Source organism: Varanus komodoensis, unplaced genomic scaffold (assembly GCF_004798865.1).
Source record: "Varanus komodoensis strain SLA01 unplaced genomic scaffold, ASM479886v1 scaffold48, whole genome shotgun sequence".
In the NCBI taxonomy this organism is placed as follows: domain Eukaryota; kingdom Metazoa; phylum Chordata; class Lepidosauria; order Squamata; family Varanidae; genus Varanus; species Varanus komodoensis.
In genome coordinates, this window is record NW_025336059.1 from 479,897 (window position 1) to 495,531 (window position 15,635).

The following is a 15,635-nucleotide window of genomic DNA, read 5'->3' on the forward strand; positions in this document are numbered from 1 at the left end:
GACTGCAGGAATGACGTGGAGGCGGCCATTCCGGTTGGGGCGGCATTCGGAGACAAGACCCCTCCAGGGTGCAAGAGCCCAGGCTTAGCTGGGGCCGACCAGCTCAGTCCTGCCCAGGCGGGTCCAAGCCTTCCCTCAAAAGCAGTGGAACGAGGGCAGGGAGCCACGAGGAGAGAGGGCCTGGCTTTCGTGCCGTGCCACCAGCCGCGCCTCCAGGCGGCCTCACCTTCAGGTCCTCGTGGGCGATTTCGAGGACGCTGGTGACGTAGAAGGGCCCGTGCTTGGCGCTGCTGGCCTCCTCCATGAGCTGCGTGTAGATGTAGCCGGCCGAGGACATGATGACGACGATGTTCTTGCCCTCCTCGTTGAAGAGGAAGGTGATGTCCCGGATCTTGGAGCTCGGCAGCAGGAAGTAGAACGTTGGGCTCAGGGCGTCCACGGAGAGGTCATAAATCTGTGGCCGCAGAAGAGGGGGAGGAAGCGGCTCAGTGGGGAGCCGTGCAGCCGGCGACCTGAGCAGGCGGCCCCGCCAGCCCGGCACCCCTCTCCCCCAGGCCTCCCGCCCGGCTGCACCTTCACGAAGTCCGCCGTGACGATGGCCAGCTCCGTCTGTGACCCCGGCAGCCACACGGCCTTGATGATGAAGTTGCCCGTGGCGAGCTGGGGGTGGAGCACCAGGTGGTCGGAGACTGAGCCGGAGCTGCTGAAGGTGAGGACGTGGCAGTCCTGCGGAGAGAGGGTGGCGCGCGTGGGCAGGCACGTCCCGGCCGGCCTCAGGGAAGCGCCAGGAGAGCCGCGGGGCCCGGGCCAGGGCCAGGGCCAGGGCCGGGCAGCCTCGCCCTCCCGTCCATGTTCTCCGGCAACCAGAGTACCCAGGCACACCGCGCTCACCCCCCATGAACCTGCCCGTTCCCCCGCTAGAGCCGTCCAAGCTGGTGGCCAGGGCAGGAGGGGAGAGAAGGAAAAAAGCTGGCCTGTCTACCTTCTCCACACCAGGCACCATTTCTGGCCCCTCCGTTCCGCCCCCCCCCACTCCCCCCTTTCCCCAGCTCCATGGACCCAGGGACTAAGCTGCTCTTCCACACAAGTGGCATTCGCAGGGACACGGCCCCCGAGCCCAGAAGTGGTGGGCAACCCTCTGGGCAGAGGAGCCAGCAGCTTCGACCTCCGACGACGCTCCCGAGCCCCACTTTAAGCCCTCCCAATCGTGCCCCTCGGGGCAGTGAGCCCCACGGATGGGGGGAATGAAAGGACGCAGCCGCAATGATGACACACCCACACATAAATCGCCTGCAGATTAACATCTGCAAAGGAAGCCGGTCCCACAAGGAGATGTCGACGGAACGGGGTGTGCTTCGCCTGAACAGCAGACAGCACAGAGGGCCGGGGAGGAGGCGACGGGGAGAGACGGGGCAGCCCATCTCAGACCCCGCAGGAAGGGCCGCGCTGCAGAGGCGGGCCGAGAGTCGTGGGCTCCGCGTCTGTTTGCAACGCTCTCCTGAGCTCAAGTGATGGGAGGGGAGGTTCCAGCGGCGCGTCTAGGGAGCCGTCCGGGCGGTTAGAGCCCTCTGAGCGGCGATGGGGAAAACGGCTGCGAAGAGCCCAGCGAGGCCGCCGCGCGTTCCCTGGCACGTTTCCAGGCCCCGAGGCTGGCGGCGTCCCTACCTTCAGCCCGCAGACAGCCAGGTAGTCCTCCTTGCAGGGGTTCCCCGTGAGGCTCAGCACGGTGAAGGGCACCGGGGCGGACGCCAGGCGGGTGAGGGTCAGCTTCCGCTTGCTGGAATCCGCTTGCTTGAGCAAGGCGGAGAGTTGCAACACAGTGATCTGCGCGGACAGGAAGAAAAGCGAAGGGTGAAGCTGCGCTGGCGCTTCTCTCCGCCGGAGGGGAAGTAACGCCGCGGCGCTCGGACGGGACACGGATTTGCCTGGGCCACGGGGTCCGGGCCAGGAGAGCAGGTGGCCCGGTCCTTCAACGCAGAAAAGGAAGGGCCTGACCTGCCGTGGCCCGAGCCGCCCTCGGACCAGTGTGTGCAAATCGCGGCAGCTGACTGCCTGGACACTTTTCCTTGCACGCGCGTGGCCTGTGTCCTAGCAGCCCGTGTCGAAATGCACAGCCGGCTACTGGCCACGCGGCCCCCGAGGCGGGGACGAAAGCCTCGGGCTGCGATTCCCGGGCAGGCCAGCGGCAGGGTCCCACCCACGGGAGCGGCCTGAAGCGCCCCGGACTCCGCGGCGCAGCCCCCGGCTCACCTTGCCCTTCTCGTGGCTGACGGCCAGATGCTGGCGGCGGCCGTGGGGGGAGGAGAGCACGCACATGGCCACGCGCCGCAGGACGTGGGCGCTGATCAGCTGCCGGATGGTTTGGCCCTGGTCGCCGCTGTAGTTCATGCGGACGTTCTCGAAAGCCCCTTCCTGGGAGCCCAGCGTCGGCACCTGGGCCAGGGAGAGAGTGTGGAGGTCGGGGTGGGTCGGGGTGGGGGGACGAGGGAGGGCCGTGTCGGAGCGGCTCTGCCGGTAACGTCCCCCAGGCCCTTCACCGCCACTCTGCTTCCTTCTTCTGCAGACCCAGCCGGCCGTGTCCGACTCCCCGCTGGGCCTGACGCTCTGGGTAGGTTGGAGGGGCTGGACCCAGAGACCCTCCCCGGAAGGGCTTGGGGAGGAGAGAGGGAGTGTGGAGCAGGCAGTGGGCCCAGGAGGGCTCGCGCCGGTTGAACTGCCCCATTCCCAACATCTATCCAGCAGCGTCCGCATGTTTCCTCCTACAGCTGTTCCCCGGCCACTTGCTCGAAAGTCCAATGTTGTGGACCTCACAGGGAGGGAGGGAGGGAGGGAGGAGGCTGACCCCCCCCCCAAACACGCATGGCGCTCACCATCAGCTGGTCCGTCATCTCCACCGCCTTGTCCAGCGTGTGCAGCTCGCTGAGGGCCTGCTGGGCCCGGGTGCTGCTGCCCATGGCCGAGGCCTGCTGGAAGTTGACCTGGATGGCCTCCAGCAGGAAGTTCAGCATGTCCAGCACGAGGGGGGCGAAGGAGAAGTTGGCCTGCGCGGAAGCGGAGTGGCGAGGAGCCTCAGCCCGGGGGCCAAAACTCCCACGGCGGGGGGGGGGGGGAACCCAAGGCACCCAGGGGTGGGGGGAAACCGCTCTGAAGGCAGGAGACCACAGAGGACCGGTCGGTGGTGGAGAGGGGCCACCTGGGGCACGCTGGATGACCAGACGGGTATCCCAGGAAGGGCGGACGGACGGATTGGGAGCTGTGCCGGGGGCATCGGGCCCCCCCCACAAGCGGGGCCCCTGGGCCGGGGGCACACCTGGGCCTGCAGCTGCTCCCGGCAGCCCTCCACGTTCCGGCACAGGCTGCTCTTCTTGGGCTTCTCCTCCTCGGGCCCCCGGCCCTCGCTGACGGAGGCCTTGGCCTTGTCGGTGGGCGAGGGGCTGGAGTGCCGGACGACGCTCTCGGGGACGCGGGGCTCGCTCTGGAAGGCCGACTCCTTCATGGTGGAGCTGATGCCGCTGCTGGGCGTCCTCTTCACCAGGGCCTCGGGGGGCAGAAGCAGCGCGTCATGCCGGGCGTGGGGCTCCCAGAAGCCCCCGGGTGGAGCTGAGGGGCACCCCCACGCCTCCGTGCCGGGCTGGAATCACCGGGATGCTCACCCTCCAGAGAGGCCATGGGGGGCGAGTGCCAAGGGCGGCCTGAGCTGTCCCGTGGCGGCTTGGGAGGCGCTGGGCTCCTTCACGCAGAGGCTTCCCGCGAGGGAAAGGGGCCTTCTACAGCAGCCGGGCCGCCGTCCTGGGTCTCTGCCCAGCTCCGGGGTCCTTCCCTCCCTGCTGGCCCCATTCCGCACGCCCTCCCAGCCACCGATGCAGCATTTCCAGGGGTCTCCTCCCGCTACGCAGGGGGCCTGGCTCAAATCGGGGCCCAACCCAAGCTCAGGCATGCCCGCTCAGCTGGCAGCCTCTCACCAGGCAGCTGCCGTCCTCCTTCGCGCCACAGTCGCAGAAGAAGGAGCCGTACTTGGCGTAGGAGATCTCGTGGTCCTTGTGGCAGACCTTGGCGCACACGGTGCAAACTCCGACACCGTCGACCATCTTGCAGGTGTGGCAATGGTACCTGCAGGAAAGGTACGCTGCATCAGGAGACCCGCGGGGCGCCCGGCAGAGCGCGGGGCCCTGCGGATGCCACCGAGGGGCCCAGGGCGGGTCCGGCTGCGCGGAAGAGCCGGCGTGGCTCACCAGTGCTGGTTCATGAACTCCTTCTGGGTGATGGTGAAGGTGCAAAGCTTGTTGCAGAGGGAGTCCTCATCCTGCACGAACAAACACACACACACAAAGGGGTCCTTTCAGCTGGAGAGCCGACTGAGCACCTTCTCCGTGGCAGACGCCGCACGCTGTGGCAAAATTTGGGGGCTGCTGGGACAGCTGGAACTTGAACGGGCTACAGGGCAGGCCACGGTCTCACAAAATGGCAGAGGCCGCAGTGGGCGCAGCCAAGCGCAGAACATTCCTGCGCCAGAAGGGCGACCTGTGAGACGCAGTGCAGGGCAACCTGTCCAGGGCTGGGGAGGGTCCCGACCTCCAAAACCCAAAGCTCCCCTGTGCTGCAGGAGAGATTTTTACAGTGCAGCATGCTGGCCTTATTTTTTGACGTTAAGAAATAAAATAAGGTAAAGTAAAACGAAGCAAAATCTGCAAACTGTGTTGTAGACCGTCCTGAGATGTCTGTGACGGGACGGCATAGAAAAGTTTCAAATGAATAGAGTCGCATCCCATCCCTCCCATCGCGGCCCCGGCCCCCGCCCCAGCCCGGATCTGGTGAGGCACCCACCGAGTCCTCCGCCTGCGAGTCCTCCTCCTCCACGGCCAGCTCCTCCACCCAGTCCGAGTCCACCTCGATGGCGCGCTCCTCCCCGTCGACCGACAGGTGGCTGGGGCCCTGGCCGCCCGACTGGCTCAGCGCGTTGGTGACGTCGGCCAGGTAGGAGACGATGTGGCACGTACACTCCAGGAGGGTCACGTGCTGTGGGGGGGGAGGGGAGAACCCCGGCAGGGGGCCAGTCAAGCCGTGGGGGCCCCGCCAGGGTTCCTCGGGCGCAGGACAGGCGATCCCACGAGGCCCTCCAGAGGCCAGTCGCACACGGCTTGCCTGGCCAGCAGCCGTGCGCGGGGGCCGGGGGCCTGCAGTGGCGCTCACAGCTCTCCCTCGTGCTCAGGCGGGCCCCGAGCCTCTGCCCGGCGCCAGTGGGGGGCCGTGGGGCTTCCTCTGGCCACTGCGGGCCCCCAGCCGCCTGCCCTCCCCCAGGACCGAGAGGGGCCCCCGCCGCCGGACTCACCTTGCCGTGCATGACGTTTGCGTTCATTTTCTCAAGGACGTTCTTCTGAGACAGGTATTTCTTGCTGGGGGGCGAGAGGGGGCAGTGTGGGGCAGCCGGGAAGGGCACCGCCTCCCCCGGCGACGAGCGCACCCCACCCCCGCCGCCTCGGCGCCAAGACGGGCCCGGCTCCTTACCATCGGCCCAGCCACTCGGCCGCGGCGCTGTGGAGCTGGAGGTGCCCGGCCCCTTGCCCGGCGCTGGCCAGGGTGGCCATGACGACCATGAGCTCGGGGAAGCCGGCCCCGTCGCCGTTCGCCAGCATCTCCGTGGCCGTGGGGATCAGCGTGCCCAGCAGGACAGTGCAGGCGCCTTCTCCGACTTGGCTGGGGGCAGAGGGGCTGGTCAGACCGCGCTGCTCGCCGCACCCGGCGGGCCGGGGTGTCTCCGCCCGGTCGCGTCCCCTCCCGGGCCGCCCGGCCCCCCACCCCGGCGCTCCCAGGCCGCCCAGCCGGCCGGCCGGCCGGCCCCCACCTGTTCTCACGGACGATGTAGGTGGTGAGCAGCTGCAGCAGCTGCCGGTTCTCCTGCACCACCTCCAGCTGGTCGGACTCCTTCGGGGGCGAGGTGGTCATCCGGGTCAGCCAGGCCTGCAGGCGCAGGGGGTCCACGCAGGCCAGCTGGGCCAGGGAGCCGCACAGGCGCAGGAGGCTGGGGTTGGGGCTCTTCTCCGCTGGAGGGGCCGGGAAGAGAGCAGGAGGTGGCACCGGGGTCCTCTCAGGCTGACCGCGAGGACGGTGCGCCTCGGGGGCTGCAACGGAGGGCACCGAGGCCGAGACCACCCCGCACTGGGCCAGGGAAAGCCGGGCTCCAGGCAGGATGATGCAAACTGCCCCGCACGCGCTTCTTCCGGCCCCACGAGGGCAGGAGATCGAGGCTGAGCATCCCGTGCAACTTTTCCGGCACTCTGGAGAGGCTCCTGGGGGTTTTGCCTGTCAGCCCCCAGAGAGGCACTACCATCCTCCAGAGTGGAAGAAACAACTGCGCAAACACCAGGGAAGCACTGGGTGACCTGCTGGGGCAAAGAGCCCCCCCCACCGCTGAGGACTCAGGGCAGCAGAGGGAGCTGCCTGGAGTGGGGTGGGAGGGGGACCACCCCCAGGGAAAGAGGCTGGGGACGCATGAGGAAAGCTACAGCAGGGAGGGGTGGCAGGAACGCTTGGTTCCACCCGTCGAGGCGGCCAAAAGGAACCAAGTGGAAAAATGAACGACAGGAAAGTTTCTTGCTGGGGAAAGGCCCCCCCTTGCTCCTTCCAGCAGCCTCAGTGAGAGAAGCCCCCAGGCATCAGAAGTGTTAAATAAACACCCCGCTCGGCTTCGGTGAGGGAAGAGGCGCCAGCGCCGCACATAACGGCACCGCTTGCTTCATCCGCAGCCGACGCGCTGGGCACGGGGGCGACGGGGAGCGCGAGCACTCACTCAGCTGGAAGAGCTTGGTGAAGAACCGCAGGACTCTGTTGCAGAACTTGGCCGAGAGGCTTTCGTTGGCCGTCACCATCATGATCTGGACCAGCTCCCCGCTGGCCGAGAGAAATGTCAAGGGAGACACGGTGAGCCGAAGCTGGAGGGCCCCCCCCCCCCCCGAGCAGCCCAGCGGGGAGGCCCGGGGCAGGCCCAGCGCACGGCTCACCTCTCCGAGAAGAACTCTTCCATGGCTTTCCGGGCCTGGCTGCTCTCCAGCTGCTTCTCCAGATGCTGCAGGCACTCCTCCAGGATGGCTTCATCCAGGCCACTAGAAAATGACAGCACCCGTCGTCGATCCCAGGGCTGTGACTGTTCCCTAAAGGCGGGCTAAGTCGACGGGCAAGGACCGGGTTCCGAAGCAACTGAGGAGGAGCGGGAGGGCAGCCCCCACTGGCTGGGGGATGATGGGAGATGCTGAGAGGGACGGAAGCTTTGCTCAGCTTAGCTCTCCCGCCCAGCAACCAAAGCACCGTCCAAACACCAACGTGCTAGACCACGTTTTCTTTAAAAAACAGAACAAAGCCACACCACCAAGAACTGAGCCCACGAAGTGCCGCCGTTGAAAGCAAATCCCATGCAAGGGGCAGGGGGGGGGGGAGATCAGCAGGGCCCGTGGGTCCAGCAGAGGGCAGTGAAAGGATGGGGAGAGAAGGAAGGTGCGGGCACGGGGGGGGGGGGGGGGGCGTGCGGGCCGAGAGAGAGAGCGCAGGAGCCGAGCCCTGCCTGGAGCCCGGCTTGGCCGAGGCTGGCCCAGGCCTGCAGGGGCTCTGTGGCGGGGGAGGTGGGGCTGCGGGGGACCCACCTGCTGGGGTCGGAGTGATCAGCCAGAATGTTGTAGCAGCCCATGATGAGCTTCTCGTAGACGCGGGAGAGGAACTCGTCGGACTCGGCCGGGCCCAGGATCCGCTCGAGGGAGTTGCCGCTGATCTCGGCCACGCTCTCCGTGCTGGTCTCCAGGAGGAGGGGCAGCAGGGCCCGGGTCGCCTGCGGCGGGTTCAGCTCGTCCGACCACCTGGGGAGGGGACACGGCTGAGGAGGGGGCTCTGCCTGGGGACAGGCCCGCGGGTGCCCGCGCCGCAGAACTTACACAATGAGGTCCCCGGTCAGCCGGACCAAGGAGAGCAGCGTCCGCTTGAGGGAGGCCGCGAGGGGGAGGCTCTGGCTGCAGAGGGTGCCCAGGTGGGCCGCCTGCACCGCACTGATGTAGCTCTCGGCGGGGATCGTGTCGTTCGCAAAGGCGTTCCGCTGCACGTGGGCCCAGGGGGAGGCGCGGTTAGCGGGGGGAGACAAGGAACAGTTCAGTCACTTCAGGTATTTCTGTGCTGTCCATCCAAGGTTTATGCCCAGGATGGCAACCAACTGAAATTCAAGCAACCTGCCCCATAGGAAAAATGCAATCCGACCACAGAAGGTGAGTTACGCCTTCTTTTTCAGAGGCAGGGGCACCAGCAGAGAGGGAGGGGGGCCCCACTGGCCGCCCCGCCTCACAGCCGAGCCGCACCCCCTTTCTCAGGCGCTCTCGTGGGCAGACTCACCCATGAGCCGATGTTTGGGAACTCGTTGGTGTGGATGCCGTTCCAGGATTCACAGAGCGACTGCACGGATGAAGGCAAGTTCTGGACCAGAGCCGGCCCTGCGGACCAGGGGGAAACCGTCGCACGCTCAGGGTGCGCTTCGGGGGCAGCCGGAGGTGGAAGCCGAGCCGGGACCGTTACCCACTGCTCTCCCAGTCCACCCAGCACAGCCCCTCCCTCCAGCCGTCACTCCAGCTGGTTCAGCCCAGTCTCCCCAGTACCGGCCCAGAAGCTAGCAGGCCTTTCAGGGGGAGGCGCTGGGGGTGGACCGCTGCTTGGGCCTTCTCAGGACAGAGTGTGGGACCGGCCGACAGGATCCTCACGCAAAGCCGAGCCCCCTCCTCGCCCCGCTCCATGGGCTTCCCAAGGCAGGGCCGGACCCCTCCCCCAGGCCAGGCACCCCGGCCTCCGGGCCCCGGCCTGGCTCGCCCGCCTCCCCACGCCGAGGGGCGGACGAGCACAGCGACAGAGCCACCCCACCCAGGGAAGGAGGGGGCAGGCGGCTCACCCAGCGTGTTGGCCTTGCACCGGCCGGAGCCGATGGCCAGGACGGCAGCATAGCCCCGCAGCTTCTCGGCCGTTGGCTTGTTCTCGGGGGAGCCCTCCTCGGAGAGGCTCTGCAGCAAGTAAGACCTGAGTCGGGACAGAGGGAAGGACACGCGTTCCAGACGGACTCCTCGGCCGGGGTTCCCGGCCTGGGCCGGGCCGGCCCGCAGCCTCCCAGAACCGAGCGCGCAGCCCACCTGGTGAAGGAGGCGTAGGTGTCGATCAGCTGCAGGGTGGCAGGCAGCAGGTTCTTGGTGACCTCGGAGGACTTGTGCGGGTCCGTCTCGGCGGCCAGCTTGGAGAAGAATTCGTCGAGGGAGACCTGGACCTTGGAGACGGCCGCATCCAAGGTGTAGATGGACTGCAGGCTGGGGATCTCATGCAGCTGGAGGATCGTGGTGCAGTCGATGCCACAGAAGGAGGAGATCTGTGGGGAGAGGGTGGCGGCGGCTGCCCAGACAGTCCCTTCGGCTCCGGGGGGCTTGCAGGGGGTTCTCCCGCGCCCTCCCCAGAGCCACGCACTCCGGGCGGCCGTCGGGCGGAGAGAACTGGCCGGAGCCAAACGCGCTTCGCCGCACAGGCGGGCCTGGAACGCCGGGCCTCCCGCCGTTCCAGCGCGGGGCCGAGCAGCACAGGACCTCCCTGGTGCTGGCACCTGCCGCTCCCATCGGCCCCGGCCGGCACAGCCAATGGGCTGGAAGCACGGAAGCCGTGGGCCGAAGCACGCCTGAAGCGGGGCTCGAAGCCCCGCCTGCCCACCCGGCCCCCTCCCCAGGCGCTCTGCCCCGTGCGTCCCGCTGCTCCTGACCCCTGACTGGGGCCGACGGAAGGTGCCGGCCAGAGCGCCCGAGGGGTCCCAGGCAGGGCTGGACCGTGCGGGGAGCGGCAGGGCTCTTCTTTGCTGGCACGGGACCCTCTCCAGAGCCTGCCCGTGTCCCAGCCTCTTGCGAGGTGTCGCGGCTACTCGGACAAACGCACATCGCCGGACTCGCGTGGACAGTTCAGGAGGCTGCCTCACAGCCCGCTCCTTGCACAGCCCCCGAGCCGCAGACTGAACCACGCCCGGGCATCCGCGGGGCGTCAACCGACCTGCCGGGCAAAGTACTCCTCCGCGATCTCCACGTCGTACTTCACGGAGCTGCACCTGGAGCAGGTCAGCTCGACGAGGGACGCGGCCTGCTCGGCTCTCATGCCCTGCTTGACCAGGTGCTCCTAGCGAGGGGCGGGAGGGAGGGTCGGAAAGGAGGCGACGCCAGCCGGCCGCCAGACCGTGGCCCCATGGCCGGGTCGGTGCCCGTGCTCTGGCCCCATGCCCGGCGGCCGAGCAGAGGGACCGGGACCGCTCCGCCCGGCCTGCCCCTCTCCCCGCCCCGGGCTCTGCAGGCCGGCACAGCAAGCGCACCTTGATCCAGGTGACGTACGCGGGGATGCGCAGGCGGGAAGACCAGCGCAGCGTGTGCAGGATGTCGCACTCGGTCATCTCCGGGCTGCTCATGGCCAGCTGGTTCATGTAGCTCTTGGAGGGGGGCAGGATCCCCAGGATCCGCCAGAGGATCAGGAAGTAATACTGGAGTGCGCAGGCCTCCTAGGCAGCCGAGGAGGAAAGAGTCGTTACCGCACGCCGTCGCGGACAGCCGGAAGGGCTCCGCAGCCGGGCCTGCTCACTGCCCAGAGCCCCAGCAGCCAGCGCTGGGCCGATTGTTGAGCCACTTTACAATCCACAAACACACGCTTTGCCTTTCGGCCCAACGGAGCCCCAGCTCAGCACAGAATTAAAGCCTCCAGGAATTTACAGGCTTCAAAACACAAACTTTTTACAGTAATCTGGAATTTAATCTTTAGATTTCACCAACGGCACAATTAAGAGCAATATAACGTATTTAAAATTGTTTCAGGTACGTATGTGGTTATGCGCCGTATTCTAGTATGCACATTATTTCTATAATGCATTTTTAATCTTTGCAAAACGCACAGAGATCTTCAGCCACTGAGAGATAAGGAAAGTTAATGGAAGGGTAACTAACAAATCCCATGGAAGCCTTATCGATATCAGACCCACTGAAATGAGTGGCCTTAGGATATCCACAACCCACTGAAGTCCCAAGGCCTATTCATTTCTTTTCTTTTTTGTTTTTGTTTTTGTGTGTGAATAAGTTTTATTCTTAATATACCTGCCAAAAAGAAGCTAAGAAGCATCGATCATCAAAAACATCAGACCCACTGGGTCAGCCCCCACATTTTTTTTTTTATGTTAAACTATAAACACATTGAAGTCTATGCACAGCCCCGTTTCTCTAACTGATGAAAGCCCCACTGACGCCCGGCTTTCCCCGGCCAGAAGTGGCCTGCAATTCTCAGCCGGACCTGCGCACGGAGCGCGTCCGGCACAGAAGCCCGGCTCGGGGGCCCCCGGGCAGAGCCCACCTACCAGCGCAGTCACGTTCTTCTTCTCCTTCCGGCGGAGCGTGTCCAGCTGGGAGCCAGCTGCCAGCAGGGAGGTGAGGGCCGAGTACAGGTCGTCGTATTTGGTGGCCTTCGAGAACAGGACCTCGCACACCTGCAAGAGAAGCGGGCAAGTCAGCACCGCCTGCGCATGCCCGGCGCCTCCCGGAGCACCCATCGCGATACAACCCGGCTGGCAAAGAAGGGGAAGGAAGGACGGGCAGAGTATGTGCCAAGCTGCTGCGCAGGCTCTGGCTTTTTCCATTGCGGGGACCCCAAAGCTCTTTCGTACATTTCCTTTTTAGGGCGCTTCCTCAGCTTTTGGGTCTTGTTCTGCAGGATGAGCAGGGTGTCCCTGAATTGAGCCAGCTCCCAGAAGCGGCTGGGCACGAGGAGGAACACCTTGCCCAGGGGAGCGTGGGCTGCGGGGAGGGAGAGGGTTCCCGTACCGTGCTATCGAGGCGGTTCAGGTCATCTTCGGACGCTTCCGGAGAGAGAATGCAGTAGAATCTCGGCTGAGGGACCGCATCTGGGCAAGAGGAGAAAATCGCGGGGCTGCGGTCAAACGCCTCAGGTGAACGGAGCGAGGAGAGCCACCAGAAGCAATCTTGCCCCCCGCCAGCCAATGCCACCTCATCCGGCGAGGGCTGGGCACGGAGCGGCAGTGGTCCTGGTGCCCCCGACCAGCTGAGGACTGCGCAGCAGCCCCTGCCTACCTGAGGAGCAGTGCTTGGTCCAGTTCTCCTCCACTTCCTTGAAGCCGTGATAGAGCGGGGAAGCCCCGCGCCGGCTGCCGTCCTGGGAGCCGCTGGCCCAGACGATGGGGGGCGTTAGGAGGTTGTACTGCACCTGCGGAACACGCGGAGAAATTGGCCGACGGCCTGCACAGGCTGGCTGGCTGCCTTCCCTACAGGAGAGGTCCCCGCACTGCAGGCATGTCGGGCCGCTGCAGATGACCCAACGGGGCCAGGAAGGAGCTGATAATTCTGGGGCCTCCTGGCGCTGATGCCAAATTTTCCTCACTCTAGAAAGCTTCGAGAAGACTGACACGGCTCTCCTAAGGCCTCGCGTGTTGCAGCAAGGAATTAACTGCCCTGGTTTGGAGATGGGCGTTTTGGCCCTGCCGAACTCTGGAATGCGCCTGGGCCCCAAGAGCTTCCCCAAAATGGAGCCCGGCCCTCAGGAGCCCTGGGGACACAGCGCCAGCGGGACGCACGCACACGCACCTGTTCAAATAAATACACGGGAACCTTTGAATATTGGTGCAGCAGGTAGTCGAAGACCAAGAGGAGGCGGGCCAGCAGGAGGGGGACGCAGCGCAGCTGCGAGTCCAGGTTGGCTGCCAGCTCCAGGATGGTCTGGATGCAGAGGGTCAGGATGGACCGCCGGCCCTTCTCGGAGAAGCTGTGGAAGATCAGCAGGAGCAGCTGCAGCTGCTCGACGTTCAGGTCCTCCGTGTCGCTGGGAAGGCTCCCCTGCAAGGCGTTCTGCTTCAGGGTGCCCACAAACCTGCCGGCAAAAGGGAGGGGAGGGGAGGGGAGGGGAGAGCAAGTGTCAGCTCCCAGTTTTCCAAGATGGCCCCGTTCCCCCCGTAACTGACTGCACTGAAGATTCTTGTCCCTCAGGGTGAGGCCTTGCAAAATGAGTGTCTGGAGAGGCAAACAAGGGCCAGGAGAGTCACGTCATTCACCCGAACTCAGACCTATCACCCCTCCCCTCCCCTGGCCCCAACCCCTTTCCCTCAGCCTTCAAAACCTTGATGGCAGAACTCCCCCCGACACCCCAATTCTGAAAGGCTGAAACGCCTCTCCGAACATTTCACTGCTGGCAGGAAGAACTTGAAAAAAGGCCGCCATTTTCTGGAGAAAGACATCCTCTTGGGTTCCACCGTTTTAATCAGGCCCGGCTCCCTCTTACCTCTCCCAAACTTTAAGGCATTCCGGCACGTCGGGGTCCCCCTGGAAGCTGGCTTTGTGCTGCCAGATGAGGAGAAGCCGGGAGAGCACGGACAAGCTCTGGGGGTGAATGTAGAGGGGCCACGGCCCTTCGGAGAAGGGGGCCACCCCCAGCTGCTGCAGGAGGGTGTTCTGGCAAAATGGAAAAGGGAAGGCACACAGGTAAGAGGCCGCCGGGGAATGTGCAGAAGGAACCCTCGCTGCAACTCCAGGTGTGACGCCGCTTTCGCTCCCAGCTGTCTACTTACCAAGAGAATTTAGTAATGCAAAGACTCAGGATGGGAATGCGCCACTTCTTGAGTCCCTACTGCTAGTTATCCACTTATCTGGATATTTTTACCCCGCCCAATACAAGTCATCTCTGGATGACTTACAATACAATAAATACCTAATAAATACATCAAACCATGACAAGATAAAATGCAACTGAGGATCTATCAATAAAAGCTTAACTGAAATTTTTAAACGTTAAAATATTGGGTAAATAATAAGGTCTTGACCTGGCGCAGAAAAGCATATAACGACGGTGCCAGGTGGACCTAGCGTTGAACATCACTAGTTTCACGAATGTAGAGTCCTTGTTTTGGCAAAGGCCTAACATTTAAGTATTTTAAAGCATCGCTTTTAAGTATAACCTGCGACAGCCCTCACAGAGAAACTTGTGACGGGATGCGAACGACACATTCTGCAGGTCGTAAGCTCTGCTTTGGAGGAACTGGCTTCTCCTCTTTAGGCGTTTTCACGACTGCATCCCACCACCTCTGAGCTGCTACGGCCTCGGCACGGACGTCCTGCACAGCCAGGCCCCGCTTCACCTAGGCAAACGAAGCCCAGCCGTGTGAGCGACCGGCCACTCACTTGCAAGGCGGGGGACTGCAGGTCGGAGGTCACCAGGGAGTGATTGAAGTGGTACAGCGCGGCCGCAAACTCCTCCTCCTCCGAGGTGCCTGAAACACAGTGCCCGGTAAGCCAGTCTGCCCTCGCCAAAAACCCACCGCGGCGACACTGGGCCCCCTGGCTGAGGCAGCGTGAACGGACGCCGGTTAGTTCTAACGCTGGGCCACCACGCAAGGACCCTAACTCAGAGCCAGAGGCCCGGGAGACACTGCCAGCGATGGCCGCCCTGCACCCCTCTTCTCCGGGGGAGGGTCTTTTCAGTGGCTGTTTCTGGGGCGGCAAAACGACCCCCGTCTGTACACAGCGCTGCCTCCTGCCCATGCGCCACCCACTGGGCAGCCCCCACTGCCAAAGGGGGCCGGCCGGCCGGGGGGCCAGAGGGGCCAGAGGGGTTTGCGACCCCCTGCAAAGCGGCTCGCTGACCTTTCAGGCCGTCCTTGTCCACCTCTTTGATGATGCTGGCCAGCGTGGCCATGTGCTGCTCCAGCAGGGAGACGCTCACGTAGTTGCGGATGAAATTGTTCCTGGAGCCCAGCATGGAGGACGTCATGAAGTTGAGGATGTTGGACGCCAGGTTCAAGAACTGAGCATTCGGGGGAAGACACACGGGTCAGCAAAGCCCAAATCGGAAGGGGACAGAGAGACGGCTCCTCGGCTGGCCCCTGGCTTGTCATCCACACGGCACACCCCCGCCTGCTTCCGAGACCCTCCCTGCTCAACAGGTATTTGTGTGGATCGTTTGTTCCATCTGCCTCTTCCACATCTCCAGACACACACAAACACACGCCCCCCCGCAGCACCACAGGGACAATGGAGACATTACGAAACCCAATCCCGAGCAAGAGCAGACAAGCGTCTGTAAACCATGGCTTGCTGCTGCGTGCTTGGAAACGCAACCCGTGATTCGGTTTCTGAAAGAGTTGCTGCAAACCACAGTTTGGCACCATCGCCTCTGAAGCACCGGGCAGGCGGCAAGAGGCAGGGGCCACTCGCTGCGTCCTGTTTGTGCACACGACGCTCGCGCAAGGTTGCTCTCTCAAGCACACTAAGCTCCCCCAACCACACGCGAAGGAAAGCGCCCAAGTTCACCGTACGCACCAGCTCCGGATCTTTGCGGCTAGCCAGGATGTTCCCGTTTTCCCCCGCGGCCTGTTTGTTGGGGCTCTTCACACGAGGGGAGCTCTCCAGGGGGGGCGGTGGGGGGGGCGGGGGCGGCGCCGCCTTCTCTTTACTCGGAGAGATAGTCTCTTCAAACCACTGCCCAAGAATGGGCTCGCTGTCGTCATCTGCGAAGGGAGCAGGGCTTGCTCAGAGCGAGGCTGGAGAGGAACAGCCCTGCCAGGCCCAGCTCCAACATCTGCTCCCCGCTCCCGGGCTGGGCTTCGGGTT

The 15,635-nt window shown here is 64.5% G+C and overlaps 1 protein-coding gene across 4 annotated transcripts in view; it reads right to left on the reverse strand.

Moving 5' to 3' along the window:
- UBR4 (ubiquitin protein ligase E3 component n-recognin 4) overlaps positions 1–15,635 on the reverse strand; it is a 73,624-nt gene that overhangs the window by 47,104 nt on the left and 10,885 nt on the right. For all 4 annotated transcript variants that reach the window (XM_044445339.1, XM_044445337.1, XM_044445338.1 and 1 more), the window contains exons 15-43: positions 15,345–15,532; positions 14,670–14,829; positions 14,208–14,296; positions 13,312–13,481; positions 12,621–12,903; positions 12,111–12,243; positions 11,844–11,923; positions 11,381–11,509; positions 10,355–10,537; positions 10,042–10,164; positions 9,150–9,379; positions 8,915–9,039; positions 8,368–8,465; positions 7,920–8,077; positions 7,635–7,844; positions 6,999–7,100; positions 6,788–6,888; positions 5,843–6,041; positions 5,506–5,694; positions 5,330–5,393; positions 4,825–5,016; positions 4,233–4,303; positions 3,963–4,110; positions 3,311–3,538; positions 2,871–3,041; positions 2,251–2,433; positions 1,666–1,824; positions 574–726; positions 227–454 (exon numbers count right to left, since the gene is read on the reverse strand). In XM_044445339.1, the coding sequence (XP_044301274.1) occupies positions 227–454; positions 574–726; positions 1,666–1,824; positions 2,251–2,433; positions 2,871–3,041; positions 3,311–3,538; positions 3,963–4,110; positions 4,233–4,303; positions 4,825–5,016; positions 5,330–5,393; positions 5,506–5,694; positions 5,843–6,041; positions 6,788–6,888; positions 6,999–7,100; positions 7,635–7,844; positions 7,920–8,077; positions 8,368–8,465; positions 8,915–9,039; positions 9,150–9,379; positions 10,042–10,164; positions 10,355–10,537; positions 11,381–11,509; positions 11,844–11,923; positions 12,111–12,243; positions 12,621–12,903; positions 13,312–13,481; positions 14,208–14,296; positions 14,670–14,829; positions 15,345–15,532 (4,547 nt within the window). The remainder of the gene's footprint in view (positions 1–226; positions 455–573; positions 727–1,665; positions 1,825–2,250; positions 2,434–2,870; positions 3,042–3,310; positions 3,539–3,962; positions 4,111–4,232; positions 4,304–4,824; positions 5,017–5,329; positions 5,394–5,505; positions 5,695–5,842; positions 6,042–6,787; positions 6,889–6,998; positions 7,101–7,634; positions 7,845–7,919; positions 8,078–8,367; positions 8,466–8,914; positions 9,040–9,149; positions 9,380–10,041; positions 10,165–10,354; positions 10,538–11,380; positions 11,510–11,843; positions 11,924–12,110; positions 12,244–12,620; positions 12,904–13,311; positions 13,482–14,207; positions 14,297–14,669; positions 14,830–15,344; positions 15,533–15,635) is intronic.